Source organism: Mytilus californianus, unplaced genomic scaffold (assembly GCF_021869535.1).
Source record: "Mytilus californianus isolate M0D057914Y unplaced genomic scaffold, xbMytCali1.0.p SCAF_2, whole genome shotgun sequence".
NCBI classification, from domain to species: Eukaryota; Metazoa; Mollusca; class Bivalvia; order Mytilida; family Mytilidae; genus Mytilus; species Mytilus californianus.
Window position 1 is genome coordinate 37,850,644 of NW_026262668.1, and position 18,899 is coordinate 37,869,542.

At 33.8% G+C, this 18,899-nt stretch overlaps 1 protein-coding gene across 1 annotated transcript in view; it reads left to right on the forward strand.

Annotated features, from left to right (window-relative positions):
- Positions 1–18,899, forward strand: part of LOC127728954 (uncharacterized) — a 64,698-nt gene that overhangs the window by 17,270 nt on the left and 28,529 nt on the right. The window contains exons 9-11 of the mRNA XM_052236533.1: positions 342–1,031; positions 6,721–7,217; positions 9,833–10,485. Coding sequence (XP_052092493.1) covers positions 342–1,031; positions 6,721–7,217; positions 9,833–10,485 — 1,840 coding nt within the window. The remainder of the gene's footprint in view (positions 1–341; positions 1,032–6,720; positions 7,218–9,832; positions 10,486–18,899) is intronic.

Here is an 18,899-nt window from a genome sequence, read left to right on the forward strand (position 1 = left end):
GCGTTTTCACATTTAGTTTTTTTAAGCCAACTTTGCGGCGATTTCTATTATTTTTTAGTATTCGTGTGAGAGATGATCCAAGTTGGCAAAACAAGCGACGATATATATTCGCGTTATATTTCTTCTCGCGAAAGTCGCGGATAAAATAAATTGCTAGCGAAAATTAGTTGGTTTTTAGTTATCCGATATGAGGAAAGACAAACAATATTCTGGACCTTCCTACAAGCACATCATGAAAAATATTGATTTACTTGGAAGCAATGCTTTTGAACGCAGTTGTTCGTGTTGCAGTTTAATCTGATAATATTTGTTTTGCTTAATATTTTTATCGTCATTTTCAGTCGACCAAGAAATGATCGATTATTTGGCTGAAAATCTCGACATATCATTCAACGTTATAGACAATTTGGTGGACAATGACAAGAGCTTTGTACAAAGCATTTCTTTCACCAATATTGGGTCAACAACAATACTTCCAGGAGATTGGAGTATATTCTTTTACCATATTCGATCTATAAATAGTTTAAAACCACTTCTACTGCCGGTTTGCGGAATGTTGTTGGAGCATATTGCCGGAAGTTTGTATAAGTTAACACCTGATAAAAACACATTTGTTAAAATAGATCCTCAAGGACAAGTTAATTGTGAGTTCCATGCAAAGTACTTTTCAGTCGCCGTTACAGATAACATGCCGAACTGGTATGTATGGAGCCATGGCACTCAGGCCAAGACAACACATTCTACATATGGGGAGGACCTAGACTTTATAGGACCATACGATACAAGAAATAAGTGGAAGCGATATCCAAGTGATAGATACGATCCTTTCCTTCCTCGCACGCGTTATGTCATGAATAGTGACGTAGCAAATCTTGGCAATGCAAGTGAAGTTGTTAAAGAAGGAACATACGTTATTCCAACACCACAATATATGACCACAGATACGACAAAATCAGTTCAGATCAGTGCATTAGACGGGTGGGTTGTATTAGAAAGTTCTGATTTTCTGAAAGAAGTAGAGTTAATTTCAGGTAAGAAAAAAAATTAATTTCGCTAATCTTGATAAAAGAATTATTCTTTATTCGGTTTTGGAAAGTGTTTTTACTGCAGCCATTGACAATGTTAATTCTTACTCAACTAAAATAACTTTCGCCACTCACCTAAACAGTAAACGATAGGGTTTCGTTTTTTGTGTCCTTAAAGGAGAAACCAAAGATACCAAAGGGATATTTAAACTGATAAGTCGAAAACAAACTGACAATGCTATGACAAAAAGCGAAAAACGACCAAAAGACAAACATCAGTACACAAAACACGACATCGGAAACTGGAGACTGACGAACCCCACAAAATACCCGGGGTGATCTCAGTTACTATATAATCCACTGGAAGTTAAAGATTAATTGGAGCTTATATTTTCTCTAGGTCATGATGTTGATCATCTTCGCTAGCCAAGGGTTACGATCCACTTCCCTCCTCCCCACCCTTGGCGGATAGAGATAGAATTTCGGAGACACAAGGTAATGATTTTCATTGGTTGCAGTCGAAACTCGCTGCATCCAATCAAAAAACGCCTATAACATGATCACGTGTAAATGTAGAAAGTGTATGTAAACAATTGCCACGTGCTTATTGTGCAACAAGTCTTTACATCCCTAAACATACGACTATATTTAGTGACAATTTGAATGTTTTTAATCAATTAGAAGAAGTTCCTTTGTATGTTTCTTGCACAAATGCATGAATGTCAACGTATATTTTCGTTTCCTGCTTTACCAAGTGTGTAGAATCTAGACGCTACCGTGTTTTACTTCCAAATTGAAGAGTTCAAGTGCTACCATTGTCAAGAATAATATATTCGGAATTGGCGTGACTTTAATCTACCGATAGATGGCGCAACATTGTTATCACAAATGTTGGCTTAATCTGCCAAGGATGGAGATGAGGGAAGTGGATCGTAACCCTTGGCTAGCGAAGATTGATGTTGATTGTCGTTGCTTGATGTCCATTAGCAAATAGTGCATGCATATTCAGGACGAGAACAATGTAACAATAATTCGAAAGATAGTTTTGGTAAATTAACCGACCGTGATGTAGAATGGGGAATATTGATAGGGGCATAACTTTTAACTTGCATCAGGAAACCTACATATACATTAAAGAGTTATTGGAATGGTTCTTTAACCTGCAGAGAGCGCAAGGGACCCTTCATGAAGCATCAGATTTATTATCCCTATTTCGACAGGACGTGGCAGCGTAGTTTTGTATTCCACACAACCAAACGTACTCTTGCATGGTTGTACTGACGGACAGGAGACTCCTTTTTATGCCTTGTTCAACTTTTGTTCCTTTCAAATAAATTCAAGGTGAAAAGTATCGAATTTGTACAAATTGAAAAACTGCTGAACCGATTAAATAATTATGACACATAGCAAACACAATCTTTGTGATGACCAATAGTCAATACAAATATATATAGCCTATGAGGAATTTGTGTACTGATATCAAATAGACCACAAGTATATCAGAGATTTTGCTAAAACACAACAATTAGATACACGTTTTATAGCTTATTCTTTAAGTCGTAAGTAACACAAAGTTGTGCCAATATGTCATTCAAAAATATAGTTCTATACTAGGTTTTTTTGGAGTACTCAAATTTACAATTTGACCTCAAACATAACTACCCTCTCTGATAGTTATGCCCCTTTGATTGCTGTAAGAACTTGATGAAAATGGTAAGGCAACATGCATTGCATCCCGATTTTGAATTATTAATCATTGAAGTTTTAAAACTCAATAAAAAATTGAGCATTAGATAGTTCGTTAAACTTCTTTTTGAAGGATACTTAAAAAGAATATATATAAACAAAACTTGTTATACATATTACATAGACAATGAAGACGGTATTTCTTTTTCTTCAATGTTTCTTCCAGAGACATATACATGTAATACAATATTTGTATTATATGTCTCTGATTCTACAAAGAGTTCTTCATTTATATGTATCGCTGTATTGTTCCTTTTAAATGCATATTGATTATTACAATAATAAAAACTAACGAACTACTTTTTGAAGGACATTAAAGAATATATATCGCCAAAACTTGTTATAAATACCATATAGATCACGAAGACTGTAATTGCCGGACCATTATGTATAAACCATGTGACTGAATCGCAATCTCGCGAATATAAATCTAACTTGTTTTAAAAATTGTAATTATAATAATATTACACCAGAATGGTTACAGTAGTCAGAGTATTGGTAAACTGCAATAAAGCAAAACTCAATACTTACAATGTGTATGAATAGAACATATAAATGTTTTTAAATGCAAATATTATATATAAATCAATCAATCAAAAACGAAAGCAGAATTTTCAGTTCAAATCTCGTATATAAATAACTTACAGCTCGTATGCTTTTCACTTTTCACTATTCAAAATTCATGAACAGTGAACTGTGTATTTTTTCACTATTCATTATTCAAATTTATTCAAATTGAATAACTTTGATATCTACTTGTTCAGTTTTGTGTAATATTTGTTTTAATTCGATTGAAATCCTATCAGCTAAAAACGTTGAGGCCTAGTGTTATAGTGTTAAGGTATTATAAGAGATAGGAATTTTTTTTAGCCCGGGCCTCCCCCTTTCGTCTAAAATTATTTATTTTTTACTTAAAATTGCACTTGATAATTATCAGATGAATCTTTTATCCACTTCGGTCAATGATACATAATACATTTTATGCATATCTAGAAACATTATACATTTTATGCATATCTACACGCTTACAGTACAATTGTAGCACTTAATTTGTTACATATTTTTCAATTGGGGGAGGGGACGGGAGGGAGGTCAAACTTTTATTCATCAAGCATTGAAAAGGTAAGCAGTCGTTTCCGCCATCATTCCTCTATCGGTATGTCCATTTAATGAAATATGCCGGCTAAACGGTACGCTTTGTTCGTGTCAGGGGAGGGGAAAAAGAATTATTATATCTCAAAATGCCAATAATTCTTTCTAAATCTCAATTTCAAATTAAATATATTAACATATTTAAACATAAGAAAAACATAGATATATAAAAAAGGCTAAGAAGTAATAAACAGAAGTAATGAAACTTTCGTAAAAAAGACTACTAAGGGGTGTTTTCCTAAAGAAAAATCTAATAATAGCACTAACAAATAGGAGATCTGTGTTATGGAGCGCCCGAATACCGAAAACGACCGAAAATATAGTGTAAGAAAAAATACACCACCAAGCACCTTTCGGTCGAGTTTTGAACCTTTGAATCCCCTAATTACAGGTATATCCTATATATCATAACAAAGCTTATAGACTGGACAACAAAAGCTGTATAGTGAATATAGCGCACAGATCCGGTTTAGGGGGTAATGGAGCGCCCGAATACCGAAAACGGCCGAACCTAAGAAAAAATTTACCACCAAGCACGTTTCGAAGCACGAAAAAAGTATAGACCAGAATGGACATCAGAAAAAAATAGGTTGAATTCGAGAACATTGAGTTCTAGTATCAATGGCCATGTAGTTGAGAACTAATAAATAATCAACAAGAGATACACAATTACAAGAATTTGTGCATTATATTCACTATATACATTTTGTTGTCCAGTGTATCGGATTTCTTGTGATATATTAGATATACTTGTAATTAAGGGATTCAAGGGTCCGACGGTCGATCGAAAAAGTCATGGTGAAGTATTTTTTTCTTAGCTTCTGTAGTTGTTCGCTATTCGTGTGCTCCATGACCCTATAAACCGGATCTGTGTCCTATATTCACTATATATGTTTTGTAGCCCAGTCTTTATCAATACTTGTGATATATAGGATATACCTGTAATTAGAAGATCCAAGGGTCCGACGGTCAATCGAAACATGTTTGGTGAAGTATGTTTTCTTGGTTTCTGTCGCTTTCGGTATTCGTGTGCTCCATAACACGTTCAACCGGATATGTGCACTTTATTCAATATATACGTTGTGTTGCCAAGTATATAGGCTTTCTAATTATATAAAGGATATGCCTGTAATTAGGGGATTCAAGGGTCCGATGGTCGATCGAAGCATGTTTGGTGAAATATGTTTTAACAGTATCGGCGTTTTCGGTATTTATGTGCTCCATAACCAAATAAACCGGATATTTGCACTATATTCATTATAAACGTGTTGTTGTTCAGTCTGTAGGCTTTATATGTAGGATATATCTGTTATTAGGGGATTCAAGTGTCCGACAGTCGATCGAAGCATGATCGGTGAAGTATTTTTTTTTTCAAAATATTGGTCGTTTCGGTATTCCAGTGCTCCATAACCTCTTGACCCTGATCTGTGCACTGTAGTCACTATAAATATTTTGTTGCTTAGTATATAAGCTATCTTATGTTATATAGGATATACTTGTTATTAAGAGTTTCAAGGGTTCGGCAGTCGTTCGAAACGTGCGTGTTGGTTTTTTTTTTCTTTGTTTCGGCCGTTTTTGGAATTTGATTACATTAAGCTTCTAGAAATAAATAGGTGTCAGTGACTTAAGTAAATATTAAACTCCCACTTTATATATCCAAATGCAATTTATAGTATAATTATGTAATTAAAAAAATATATATACAATTTCGGGAGAATAGGGGAGGACCAAATTATCATGTCCCGAAGTACCTTAAATTTACACTATTATACCATTTGTATAAGTTAATTTAAAAATGGCAATTTAAGCTTACAGAATTTGAAAATCTTGCTATCGAATTAAACAAATTATTATATACAACGACATATAGAGGTATCAAAGTTATTCAATTTGAATAAACTTGAATAGTGAAAAAAACACAGTTCACTATTCATTAGTTTTGAATAGTGAAAAGTGAATAGTGAACGTACTTCAGCCCGGTGTACAACATTCAATGAGTCCCTCGTTTATTCTATCAAAAATTAATTACGATAATTTCTCAATTTACTTAAAAGTCATATGAAACGAGTTTCTTGAAATTTTAATGTTATCGAAATTATTGAACCAATGCATGCATATATACCAAACTAAGTCTTGTATACACGTTTTTTTTTTTTATATTTATTACGAATCTATAACATATTATCGACAAATAATATTTCATTCAGTGATTGTTGATCGCAAGCTAATTAACTTTCGAGTTTGTTGTCGAAGTTTACCGGATCGTGAAATTGATAAACAATAAACACAGAGCATGTGGAAAACTTGACAAATAAGTGAATTGAAAGAGCCATGCCATTTGTTTATATATATTCCATGCGTTCCCATTTGTTAATTAAACTTTTCCTAAACAGTTGTTAAATGAATTATTGTATTAAATGTGTTCTTTAAGAATCTGTTATTACTATTTACCTTCCAGAGCACGTTTGTTTAGATTCTTTCATCACGGTTTTCCTCTCGCACTTGCGCTGTTCGGTGGCCGAAGTTATAACGAGAGGTCTCGTAGTTAATGTCACTGCATACGGGAAATGTCGGCGAAATAGTATCTGGGAAGTCAATAATTCAATAGTGGTACATTTCTGAAGATTTTGATAATATAAAGGATGTTCTTTTAAAAGAAAGTTCATGTTCACTTGTTTTATAGTAAAACTTTGCCATTCAAGTATAATAAACATATTCAACTTTTTTTAAAATTTGAAGTTTCATATGACTTTAAACAGTAACTCTTAGATGAAAAACATAGGGTGGTCATGATTAGTAAACTTATGGGAGCTATATAAAACATACATAATTTCTGTATTGTATTGTTCGATTACAGATTTTTATGCTATCAACATCAGCTTACCCTATCAAATGTCTAAAATCATTAGATTCATAAAGAGAGATATCTCAAAATTTCCAACTTCATTAGCAAAGACTGAAGCATACTTTCTTGAAGTGAAACCAGAACTTAATGAAATAAGAATAACAGTAAATAGTCCCAAAGGAGCCTTTTATGCGGTGCAAACTTTGAAGAGACTAAGTGTCGAAGTTACAAAGAATTCCTACAGAGTCTACAACATCTACATAAGTGACGCACCACGGTACGACTACCGGGGAATGTTTCTTGACGTAGGAAGGAATTTCCACACTAAAGAAGAGATTGCAGTTTTACTTGACTTTATGTCAGTTTACAAATTGAACAAATTTCATTTACATTTATCGGAAGATGAAGGTTGGCGACTAGAGATACCTGGTTTAGAAGAATTAACTACGGTAAAGTATTCACTTTGGGATATAAATAATGTGAATGTCGAGTACAAAAAATCTTGAAACACCCTGTTTAATATCAGTCACATATTTTTAGGAATTTGTAATGGAGAACTCACGGTAAGACTCTTTCATTTGAAGGAAACTCTTAAAGTCTATCTTTTTATCTTTTTTATTCGAGCGTCCATGGTGAGTCTTTTGTAGACGAAACGCGCGTCTGGTGTACACAATTTTAATCCTGGTATCTATGATAGGTTCATTATTAAATGCGTTTATGATCGATAAACGGCAGATGTGGTATATACTTGAAAAATCAGCAAGCTCAACAACTAAAGAAAAGCTAGAAAGACTTGGGGGTCCACATAACGTCTTAAACAATAGACAAGTATATATGATTGGTCAATCTCTGAAATTGTCCCAATTCAACATCGGTTGCTTTTAACAGATACTACCAATGACCTGCATCAACACAACGATAGTATAAACATCGACAACCAGTGACGCTGTTCCTGACTGTTCATTTCCGTTATCAGACATAGTTTCTGAATGAATTTTAGTGCTGCTCTTTTGAATTCAGACAATTTAAAACATCAAACAATATTGCTATATCTTTAAAGAATTTTTTGATGATTTATGTACAATAAGGAGATGAAGTATGATTGCCAATGAGACATATATCCAACAGAGTCCAAATGAAGCGCATTTAAGCAAGTATCGGTCACCGCACAGCTTTCAACCATTCAAAACCAATACCATATAGCAGCTACTAAAGGCCCCGAGATGACTTTCAAGATTCCATTCAAAAGTTTTATTATCCTCAGACACAACAGTGTACAAGAGGTCAATGTACATACATACATACATACAATGTACATACATACATACATAAATACATACATACATACATACATACATACATACATACATACATACCTAAATAGACGATATATTTATACAATAAGTATAATTATATATAAATGAAAACATTACATGTACGACAACAGGAGCTAATACTGACACACATTTAACAATCACGTGATTCTTATGGCACTTTCATATACGTATACAATACAGTCAGTTTACAGTAAATCGTTATTTGGATTTAATACACTGTCATAAATGTGTGAGTATTTACATACATTTTTATAAATACTTGATTATGTTTTTAGTATTACAATATAACTTTACATTGCAATAGGAAAAAATTCCGATCATCTTGATCTCTGATGGATTTGTATTGTAATAACATGGAAGACATTTTTTGTGCAGATCCACGATTTGTAGATATGTATAATGTTCTTTTTACATAAATGACATATTCTATTTTGTTTGTGGATCTTTGCCCATCTTCCTGTCTCTATGGGAAGTTTTAAATTTGAACATCTCAGTTTACACATATAAATTATATTGGGTACAGATAATCTTAGTAAATACGGTTCAAGCTTAAATTCTTGTTTAAAGTCAATAAAAATCTCCCCTATATGAACTATTTATTTGCAAAAACCAGTTTTAAATAGAATGATCAGTCAAATTCTGTTTTAGAATAGACTTGAGAACAATTTTATCCATATGCATTTGATCATTCCATGTAAAACTAAGCCCTGTTTCATCAAAAATAGATTTACCATAAGCAATCCATTTAAAATGTCCTTGATTACTCTCGTGAAGTTTAAACATAAGTCTATACAAAATACTAGTTATTTTGTTTCTAACAAGGTTTCTCCAAAAGCCATTCTCAATTTAATGACAATTTCCATTGGAAAACGTCCCAGTTCTCCATATACCATATAATATAGCTAGGAGTGTCGTTTCTTAAATTGAGAAATTTCTTACAAAATTGCAAGTTTATTTTTTCTATACCCCGTTTATTTTCAAACCCACATACTGCACTTGAGTAGTAAAGAATTTAGAGTAATAAGTGAATCAAACAATTTTAATTACAAATCTAATGGAATTGACAGATTTCTTGTTTTTTTTTCAAATAAAGCAGATAATGCTTAAGTTTATTTGCCTGATCCAGTAATTTCTTTTTTGCAATACAAAAACTGATGAAATACGAAACAATTTAAACGAAAAAAAAAACCAACGGCCTGATTTATTTGAAAACAAGTAACGGAAAACAAAAATGACAGACAGATCAACCACAACCACTGCATAACATCCCCATTATTTATCTCCCTTTAATAGACACAATTTAGACTATGAGCGTTCCTGTTTAAATGTAATCTCGAGATGTGTATAGAATACAGAACCAGCTACAAGGAGATAACATAGAAATGAATAAAAAAAATTAAAAAAATATATAAAAAGTACGTTATGCCTTGATGTGTTTGTAGTGTATTAGATGATATTTGATTTCTACATACTTTCTATCCTTATTTATTGGTATCTTTTCATATTAATATACGATCATGTTGGATATTTTGACCTTTTAAACTGATGTTTTTCGCGTTACTTGATGATATGCAATGAATGAATTGATACTTCAGTTACCACAGCCCTGTGTTGAAATTAGTAGGCACCGATGATTTTTTGTTAATCACTGTCTGATGCTCAATGTAATAGAACACGATTGATAATGGGTATTTTTTTCTTTATTTATTATATATACATGCATGCAGGTTGGATCCCATCGATGTCATGATTTAAAGGAAAGAGTGTGCACAGCTTCTCAACTAGGATCTGGGCCAAATAAAAACAACTCTGGAAGTGGGTTTTATACCGTTGCCGACTATCAAGAAATATTAAGATATGCTAATGACCGATACATACAAATCATTCCTGAATTTGACATGCCTGGTCATGCAAGAGCTGCCATTGTTTCAATGAAGGAAAGAAAGAGAATTTACGATATGAGAAAAAATAGTTCAATGGCTGAGCAGTACCTTCTACATGATCCTGATGACGTTTCAGAATATATGTCAGTTCAATGGTTCGTAGACAATGCCGTCAATCCTTGCATTGAAAGTACATATACTTTTATTGATCACTTAATTACAGAAGTAAAAGCTATGCATGATGGGATACAAAATTTGGAAATTTTCAGTTTTGGAGGCGATGAAACTGCAAAAGGTGCTTGGGAAAGGTCTCCGAAATGCAGAGAATTTATAGCGACTAACATAGGCATAGACTCCGTCAGTGATTTAAAAGAGCATTTTGCACGACGCGTTGGAAATATAGCCAGTAGAAAAGGATTGGATATCTCCGCCTGGGAAGACGGGCTTATGCATGGGAAAACGCCTTTCAATTTGACTCATCTTGTACCAAATGGAAGGTATATATTTTTAATTATATCATTTATGAAATTTTTATATTTTCGTGCACATTCTGAAGTAAATTAATGTTTCAATTTTTAGTTCGTCAAAATTTGAATATTGTTAAATATTATTTTTAGTTTAAAATTGTTCCTTCCTTAATTGTGTATCTTTAAAACTTGAATTATGTATATATAAGTGTGTGTCATCCCATTGCAATGTGTTTTTGCATTGAACTTCAATCCGAGTTTTTTTAATTTTTATTTACTTTTTTCAGTGCCGTCGCTCAAAAGGCTTTTATTTAAATAAATTTCTTTATCGGGAATGTATTACCGTCAGCATACGGTTCATTTGCCTGTCGTGAGTGTGTGAACAAAGACAATTCATTTTTTCTAAATAATGTTATATATATTTTTTAAAGGAGCATATAGAGTTGCATTTCCGTCTAAATTTTCTTCATTTTGATGCAGAAAATTATGGTGGCATATATCTGACAAGTCGATTTATATATTAGACAAGTCGACTTATGTATTTGACAAGTCGACTTATGTATCTTGTCAGATACTTGTCAGATGTACATGTCGACTTGTCAGATACACAAGTACACTTGTCACTTAATTTAGTCTACTTGTCACTTAATTAGGTCTACTTGTCACTTGGTTAAGTGTACTTGATATATATATATATATGTATGTTTTTACATGTCATGAAAAGGTCGAAAACGCTAAAAGATGTTTTATTTTTCTACAAAACAGTTTCATTTTATTAACTGACAAGTATTGATATGTGTTTCTTTATTCTACATTGGCTAGAGGTATATGGGGAGGGTTGAGATCTCACAAAACATGTTTAACCCCGCCTCATTTTTGCGCCTGTCCCAAATCAGGAGCCTCTGGCCTTTGTTAGTCTAGTATGTTTTTTAATTTTAGTTCATTTATATGTTTTGGAGTTTAGTGTGACGTCCATTTTCACTGAACTAGCACACAATTTTAGTTAGGGGCCAGCTGAGGACCACCTCCGGGTGCGGGATTTTCTCGTTGCATTGAAGACCCATTGGTGGCCTTCGGCTGTTGTCTGCTCTTTGGTCGGGTTGTTGTCTCTTTGACATATTCCCCATTTCTATTCTCAATTTTATACTTAACTAAGTGACAAGTAGACTAAATTAACTGACAAGTCGACTTATTTAGTTAATTAAGACGACTTAACTATGTGACAAGTAGGGGCAGATATATGCCACCATAGAAAATACATTCTTTACTTGGTTTGCATATTTTCAAATTTTAGCTCTAATGACTTGCTACATAATCGGGTTATCTTATCATTTTGTCATGAAATATCCCGGTTATACTGTTTATAAATATATTGAGCATTTAAATTAACTGAACATTTCTTTTGCAAAAACACAAGAATACCATGATATATCTTAATTACAAAATTTAGGAATACTGCCGTCAATGAATTTCATTTTTTTCTGAATCTGGCTTGGTATAGCAATGTCGATTAAAATACAATACTTCTGCGCAGTAAATCAAAGAAATTACTAAAAATAACTTTTAGAAACGCACAAAATGAAGTCGTCTCTCACGTTTCTGGCTAAGTTTCAACCAAGTCGTGCATGGATTCAAATTTTGCAAGATTTTGTTCACATTTCAGTTTAAGGGCGGATTCAGCGTTGCATTTGGTATGTTGGGAAGGAAAAAACGCTCTAAAACTTTGAAGTTTATATGTTTGCCTGTTAATCCTCCATATCTTCACATTAAGATAGTTGTGCCATGATTACTTAGGTTAAACAATAGCACTTAGTTGATTGAGACTCCTAGAGAAGAACAATCCAATTTATTGCTTCGCATCACGGTGCGAAGCTATTAATTTCATACGATATTCACACCATCTTGAAATAATTACGTAGCACATATCAGTTCTCATTGCTTGCCTGATGATGTTAGAAAGATTCAATTGGCTAGAAAGAGATATAGAATTGGGAACATGTTCCGGACAGGAGAATATATTAAATACGGACAAAATTACAATATGGGGGTATTCGAGATCCGATCCGATTCCCGATCAAAGAATAATTTTGCCTTTACTGGTTTAGCTTACTCATGCAACGTCGAGTCAAATTAAGATTGATAAATAGGTAGAAGGCCAAAGATGAACAAGTTTCTGAGTGATCATCTGACTATATATGCATATACAACAACACTTAAAAATGATCACTACTGCCAATGATCTTCAAAAAATTTGTCAGACTGCATGTCTTCCATCTTATAAAACCAAATGATATATAAAAAAAAACAGCTACGCAAACAGCACATGATACACCGAAATGTGCATTTGAATTGTCATGAGAATGATCTGGAATATTTAGGAAGCATCTAATAACAAGTTAGTAAAAGGGCTGTGTAAGAAAACATGTTTGAAATATCCATATGAAAATAATTATTGCGTAAAAATAGTGAATGTTAGAAGTCCCATAGCTCTGGAGTGATTAACCATAAAATTTACAATTCTAAAGCGAGTCTAGATTCACCAATACCAAAAATAAAGTGTAAAATATGTTAAATTGATCCAAAACTACTTGATCTATTGTAAGACATGTAGAATAATACCTTTCATTAATGTGACCGTCAAATGTCCTGTTACTGTGGAATGACAAATCTTAGAATGACGCCAACAAAGAATTTAACAATCAAGTGGAAGCTTCCTTCTTACAATCCTGATGTTCCGTTTAAATTTTTAAGGGAATTGGTTAAAGCAAATTTGAGTTATTGTAGGAAGTGTTCATGGACAAACTAAAGTTCCCAACTAAGACGGGCTTGTAATACCACACTTATGAGTATCTACACAAAGGAGATAAATAACACATTTCCCATACTTAATAATCACATAGACCACATCTTAATGCATAAAAGTATGATACAGCGAAGCACTCCAAAGCTTTTTAGAAAGCTAAATAACTTATATCAATTAACATTAATCTATAGCTAGAAAAGCTTTTATATAAGACAGATGCATCCAACATATTAGAAAGTTAATATAAATGGTTTTTTTCAATATGCATATTTGTATGTTTGTGACTCAGCCTCATATCTCGCATGTATGTGCGTTTTTTTTCACCCTTTTTACGCAAGACCAGTTGATAATCCAAAGATTAAAAAAATATTAATCCAAACAATAATAAAAAATTGTTTACTAGCAAACGAAAAATGTATTAAAAAAATGATAAGAAAATGCTTGTCTCATTAAAGCCATTCTACATGTATCATCATTGATTCATTCATGTTGTAGCGGTGTCTCAGCTACTGTGACTGCTATGCAACGGCTAACGTAGAAACACTGAACTGCTGGCAAAACAGCTGTCTATTCAATGAGCATACAGCGCAACTGTCGCCGTTGTCTTTTTTTTTTTATTTATTGGTAATAAATAGCCAAAGGATGGAGTGGGGTAACCTAACCTAACTATAGAATTGTAGCCCGGGCAATAATAAATACGAAGTTGTTTTTTTTGTTTTTTTTTGTTTTTTTTTTTAACATTTTATACTTTATTTCATTAAAGCTGTGCATAAATCTTTTAAGGATACAGCTTTCTCCTTAGAAGCCCTAAATACTATAAATAATAGGTTTAGGGTTACCTGTTGATACTAGTAATACTATAAACATAAGTATAAATTACAATTTACAATTTTCCGGAAATATAACAGTGTTTTTCCGTATATTTTAATTTACTAATAAATCGTCCACATATCTCCCTATATAATACAATACTACTATAACAAGTTCCACAAATAACTTTCATTTCCTAGACTTTCCTATAACTTTAATATAATGAAATAAACAGTCAGCAGCAACTGGTTACTTCTCTGGTACATTTGATAGTTACTAAAAAAAGGGATGATAGCTCTTATTCAACTATAGTGTAAATGGACTAATAATAACAAAACTGCGTTAAGTAAGTAAATAATAAGAAATCCAATTTCTCATGGAATTTAGAAAATCAACTATAAAACTAAAAGAATTGAATAATTACCAGATTGACGGAACAGTAACATTATCCCCTCTTCAGAACAAATGTTCTATTTCGAGCATAAATACCTGATAAAATTCATAACTACATGTGAAAATATATAGGTTATCTTTACATTTTATTTCAATTTAAAATAATAAAGGTAAAATAAAAATTACATTAAAATTTGAAAATCAAATTAAATATATAAAACATTACAGTCCAAATAAAATATAATGTTACACTGAATATTTTTATCTTTCGTATCTATGGTATCTTGGACTTCGTGGTCTATTATTTCCTTGTTTGGGACTATTGCTGGTTCTCTGTTTACCATATGTGGTTACTTGCCTGGCTTGCCATGTTCCTCCTCACTATAAATGGTCAAGTATCCATGTGCTTTTAAGAATGTAGAGAGTGTCGTCCGTAAACAACTTTTTCTTCCTTAAGTAGTCTTAGGTAGCCATCTGGGACCACCTTGGTATCAACATCAACTGGCCTTTCCCTAGCTCTAATTATAGGTCGTTAAACACCCCCTAGTAGTAGAAAAACCTTAATTGTATGTACTGCCTGACATGTAGCTGGACAGTGGACAGCACAACCGGAACGGTGGGTCGTTTAGTGACTCATGTGTAGCTCCAGTCATTAAGCCTTCCTCTTCCTGTGGGGGTTAGGTGTATCATTCTCGGTGGATAAAACGGCATCTCTTCCTGAAACAATACGTGTCTTCTATCACTATCAAAAAAGCCTCCTCTCTGGGTCATAACCCTGTAGGTTCTGTTGAGGGGTAGCTGGATCCTCTAGATGTAGGACCCTATTTGTTTTTGTGTCTGCTTTCACTTGGAAGCTAAGGGTTCCGAACCATCTGTGAAGTCTGGGGTGCTGGCATCGTAGCTGTGTTGGACTGACTGGAAACAGTCTGGTTTATTATTGGTCTTTTCAACAGACGCGTTAGGTCTACCTGGCATCCAGTCTGTATTGGTTTCCCAAAGAACAAAAGTTCTTCATCTGGGGTTAAGCTAATGACTGGTATGTCAATGGAAACTGGCGTTGGACTCCAAACCGGTGTCATCTGGAAATGCTGTACTTTTGACTTCTGCGTCTCTGCATTTTTCACCTTCTAGACCACTGACTTCACCTGGTTCTTCTTTACTTTTTTACCTGTTGTTTTCTTCACACCATGCCTCTTTTCTACGTGGAACTTCAGTCTATGTTTTATATGAGCTGGGACCTCAATAGTGCAGAACCGGCACTGAGCTGATGACCATGAGCAAACCTGATGTGTCTTCTTAAGCTCTGACGATCTTTACATGTCCTTAAACATAACTGACAAGTATTCATCTGCAGGGTTCTACATAAGCAGCTGTCAGATCTTCATTTACAAACTGCAAAACAAATATTGTATTTTAAATATTAATTCTTCCAAACAATTCTCATGTAAAAAAGGACTTGTACTGTAACATTACAGTTTTAAATTGGGGGGCTGTAACGTTGGGCGTTTTAATATGTCTTGAAGCGTATAATATCTGCTTTTTCACATTCAGCAATCGGATCACCGGGAAATTCTTCATGAGGATTATTTCCGATCTTAACTAGCCAGTTGTTGAAGTTGCCAATGAATTTGCTAAATTCTATAATGATGTATGTCTCTGTCTCTTGAGTTAGATAAACTCTTCACCATATCAAATCTGTATATGACTCAATAATAAGGAAATGTCTTGTTCACTGACACTGCAATTTTGGACTCTTACCTTTAGTTTTTGTTGGGTTAAGAATCCACACAGCATCTCCAACTTTTTATATTTTCGAGCATTGATCTTATCATCGTATTGTCGTTTTTGTCTGTCGCTGGAGGCAATCATTTTATCGTATTGTCGTTTGTGTCTGTCTCTGGAGGCAATCATTTTATTCCAAGCTATGGTATGAACTCTGAAAATATTGGATAGGAATTCTTTTAAATAATCGTTACTGGAATCAGTATCGTTCTCAATTTGAGGATGTAGACCGTATATCTAATCTACCGGGAATTCAATTTCCCGTCCAAACATTAACATACTGGAGAAAATCCTGTACTTTCATGCACAGAGGTACGTTAGGCCATCATTGCCAAAGATAAATGCATATCCCAGTCTCTGGTCTTTTCTATAAATTTGCTCAAAATATTTTCTATTGTCCTATTAAGTTGCTCCACCATTCCGTCACATTGTGGATGTAGACGGCTTGTAAACAGTTTTGATTCAAACTGTCTACCTTGGTCTATGTGTAACTGTTTGGGTACACCAAAACGACAAATAAATTATATATATATGAGAAATGGTTAAGGCCTCTTGGTTTGGCATAAGGTATGCTTCGAGCCACCTAGTGAATAATCTGTGATCATAGCAGGCAGAGGATCAAGAATGTCCGATGCAACACATTCTAAAGGTGCTCCTACTGAATACTGTTTCTTTGCCCCCTCCCTTTTGACCGTTTTTATGGACCCTTACGTGAATTGCATATTTCACACTTTTTCCACCACTGTTCTATATTTTCTTTATATCCTGCCCAATAAAATATGCTTAAAACCCTAGCAAATGTTTTGTGAACCACAAAATGAAATACCTACTGAGTTATCATGCAACATTTAAAAGATTTCCATCCTTCCAATATGAAGGAACAGGAACCGCTTTTCGTCACTCGCTGATTTCATTTTCCATATCAGCTTTATCACTTTATAATTTGTTTTGTGCTTCTGCTATTTTATTTGTGTTCTTACTTTGTTAGACTTGGTTGCTTCGTTCGAATTTTCAATATCGACCTTTTTGCCTTGTAACTTCGATAGGTCTGCAATTCTAGTTACCCTTAAGTGACAATCGACAACATCAGATTCATTATTTTTACTTTCTTTTGAGTCCTGGTGACTGCAATGAGTACAGTGGTTACAGGGTCGTCGTGAAAGTCCTATTCCTGAGAAAGCACTGCTGGTCAAAGTCTGATCCCGTTTGCGTCTGTATCTAAGGAATGACCCAGGAAAGTAAACTTTTTCTTGCAATAATTGACATTTCTTTTGAGAAATTTTCAATCCTGCTTTTCAATCTTTGATATTACCAATTCTTACCATTGGATGTGCTGATCAAAAGACTCCAATAAGATAATGATATCATCTAAGTACAGTAAACAAAATATGCCAATTCAAGCATGCTACGAAGCACTCCATTAATTGTTTGAAACTAGGGCCTGCATTACAAAGACCAAACAGCATATTGCGGAACTGAAAGAGTCCTTGCTCTGTGACAAACGCAGTCTTTTCTTTATCACCTGGGTCAACTTGGACCTGCCAGTTACAACTTTGAAGGTCGATAGTAGAGTACCAGGAGCCGCTGGTTTTGTTTAACCGGAGCAGCATCCCTGTCTGTATCGTGTGGTGTATAAGATCAGTACAACTTATGTCATTTTTGACTTTGCGAACGCATTACTGTGTGTCTGTAGCAATCTTGAAATTGTATTGTATGCGTCTCCGAGAGCAACTTGCTTCTTGCTTTATATAAGTCTATCAGATCATCTGGTAATCTGTCATGTTCGTTGTCTTATCTGTAAGATTGAATACATTTAGACTGACAGCTTAGGGTCCGCATACTGATTTTGTAACATCTGTATATGCTTGACATTCAGCTAAACTTGTATTCTTTTGAGCCGTGCTTTTTCAAAGTTACTTGTATGAGCAATCTATAAAAAGATTTGGCCTTGATTAGGATCGACTTAAGATCTAGCGACTAATGAATTGTCTGTCGTGACAACAGGCTCTACTGTAGCCTGTACTATATGAAAGGAATCTTCTATCACTTTTGTAGATAACAACACTTTCGATGTTGGGGATAAAACTGTAGTTTTTTTTGTTGCAAGCCTAAAAATATTGATCATATTACTCTCTTTTTGACATATAATTTCTAAAACTTTACTGCCAATGGTTATTTTACTTTCTCTTAGTTTAAGTTTACAATATTTGTTATAACAAAAAATTAGCTGACTATAGCGAAACGCGCGTCTGGTGTACAAAACGTTAAGCCTGGTATATATGATGGGTTTATAGCAGAGGCATCGGTATTTGCAATTTCAAATCGTTGTTGAAAATGTTAATCATTGATTTCAATATTAAAGTCGATTTGTCCGAAAGTTTTTATTATTTCTCCATTTGCCGAAATTGTACTTCCTTGTAAATTGTTTGGCCTCTGTTACTCCGGAATAGACAAAAAATTTCTGACATGAATAACTGTCAAGGTAGAACCGGTGCCTCTCAAACAATTTACAAAAAAATCCATTAAGTTTTATCTTAAAGTACAAACTATCGTATATTTTATTGTTTAATTTACATTTTTTGTGTGGCCCGTCATTAAAATTAAAATCGGCTAAAGGAGGACCTGCCTCTGTAGCCATTAGTAGTTTCCCAATTTT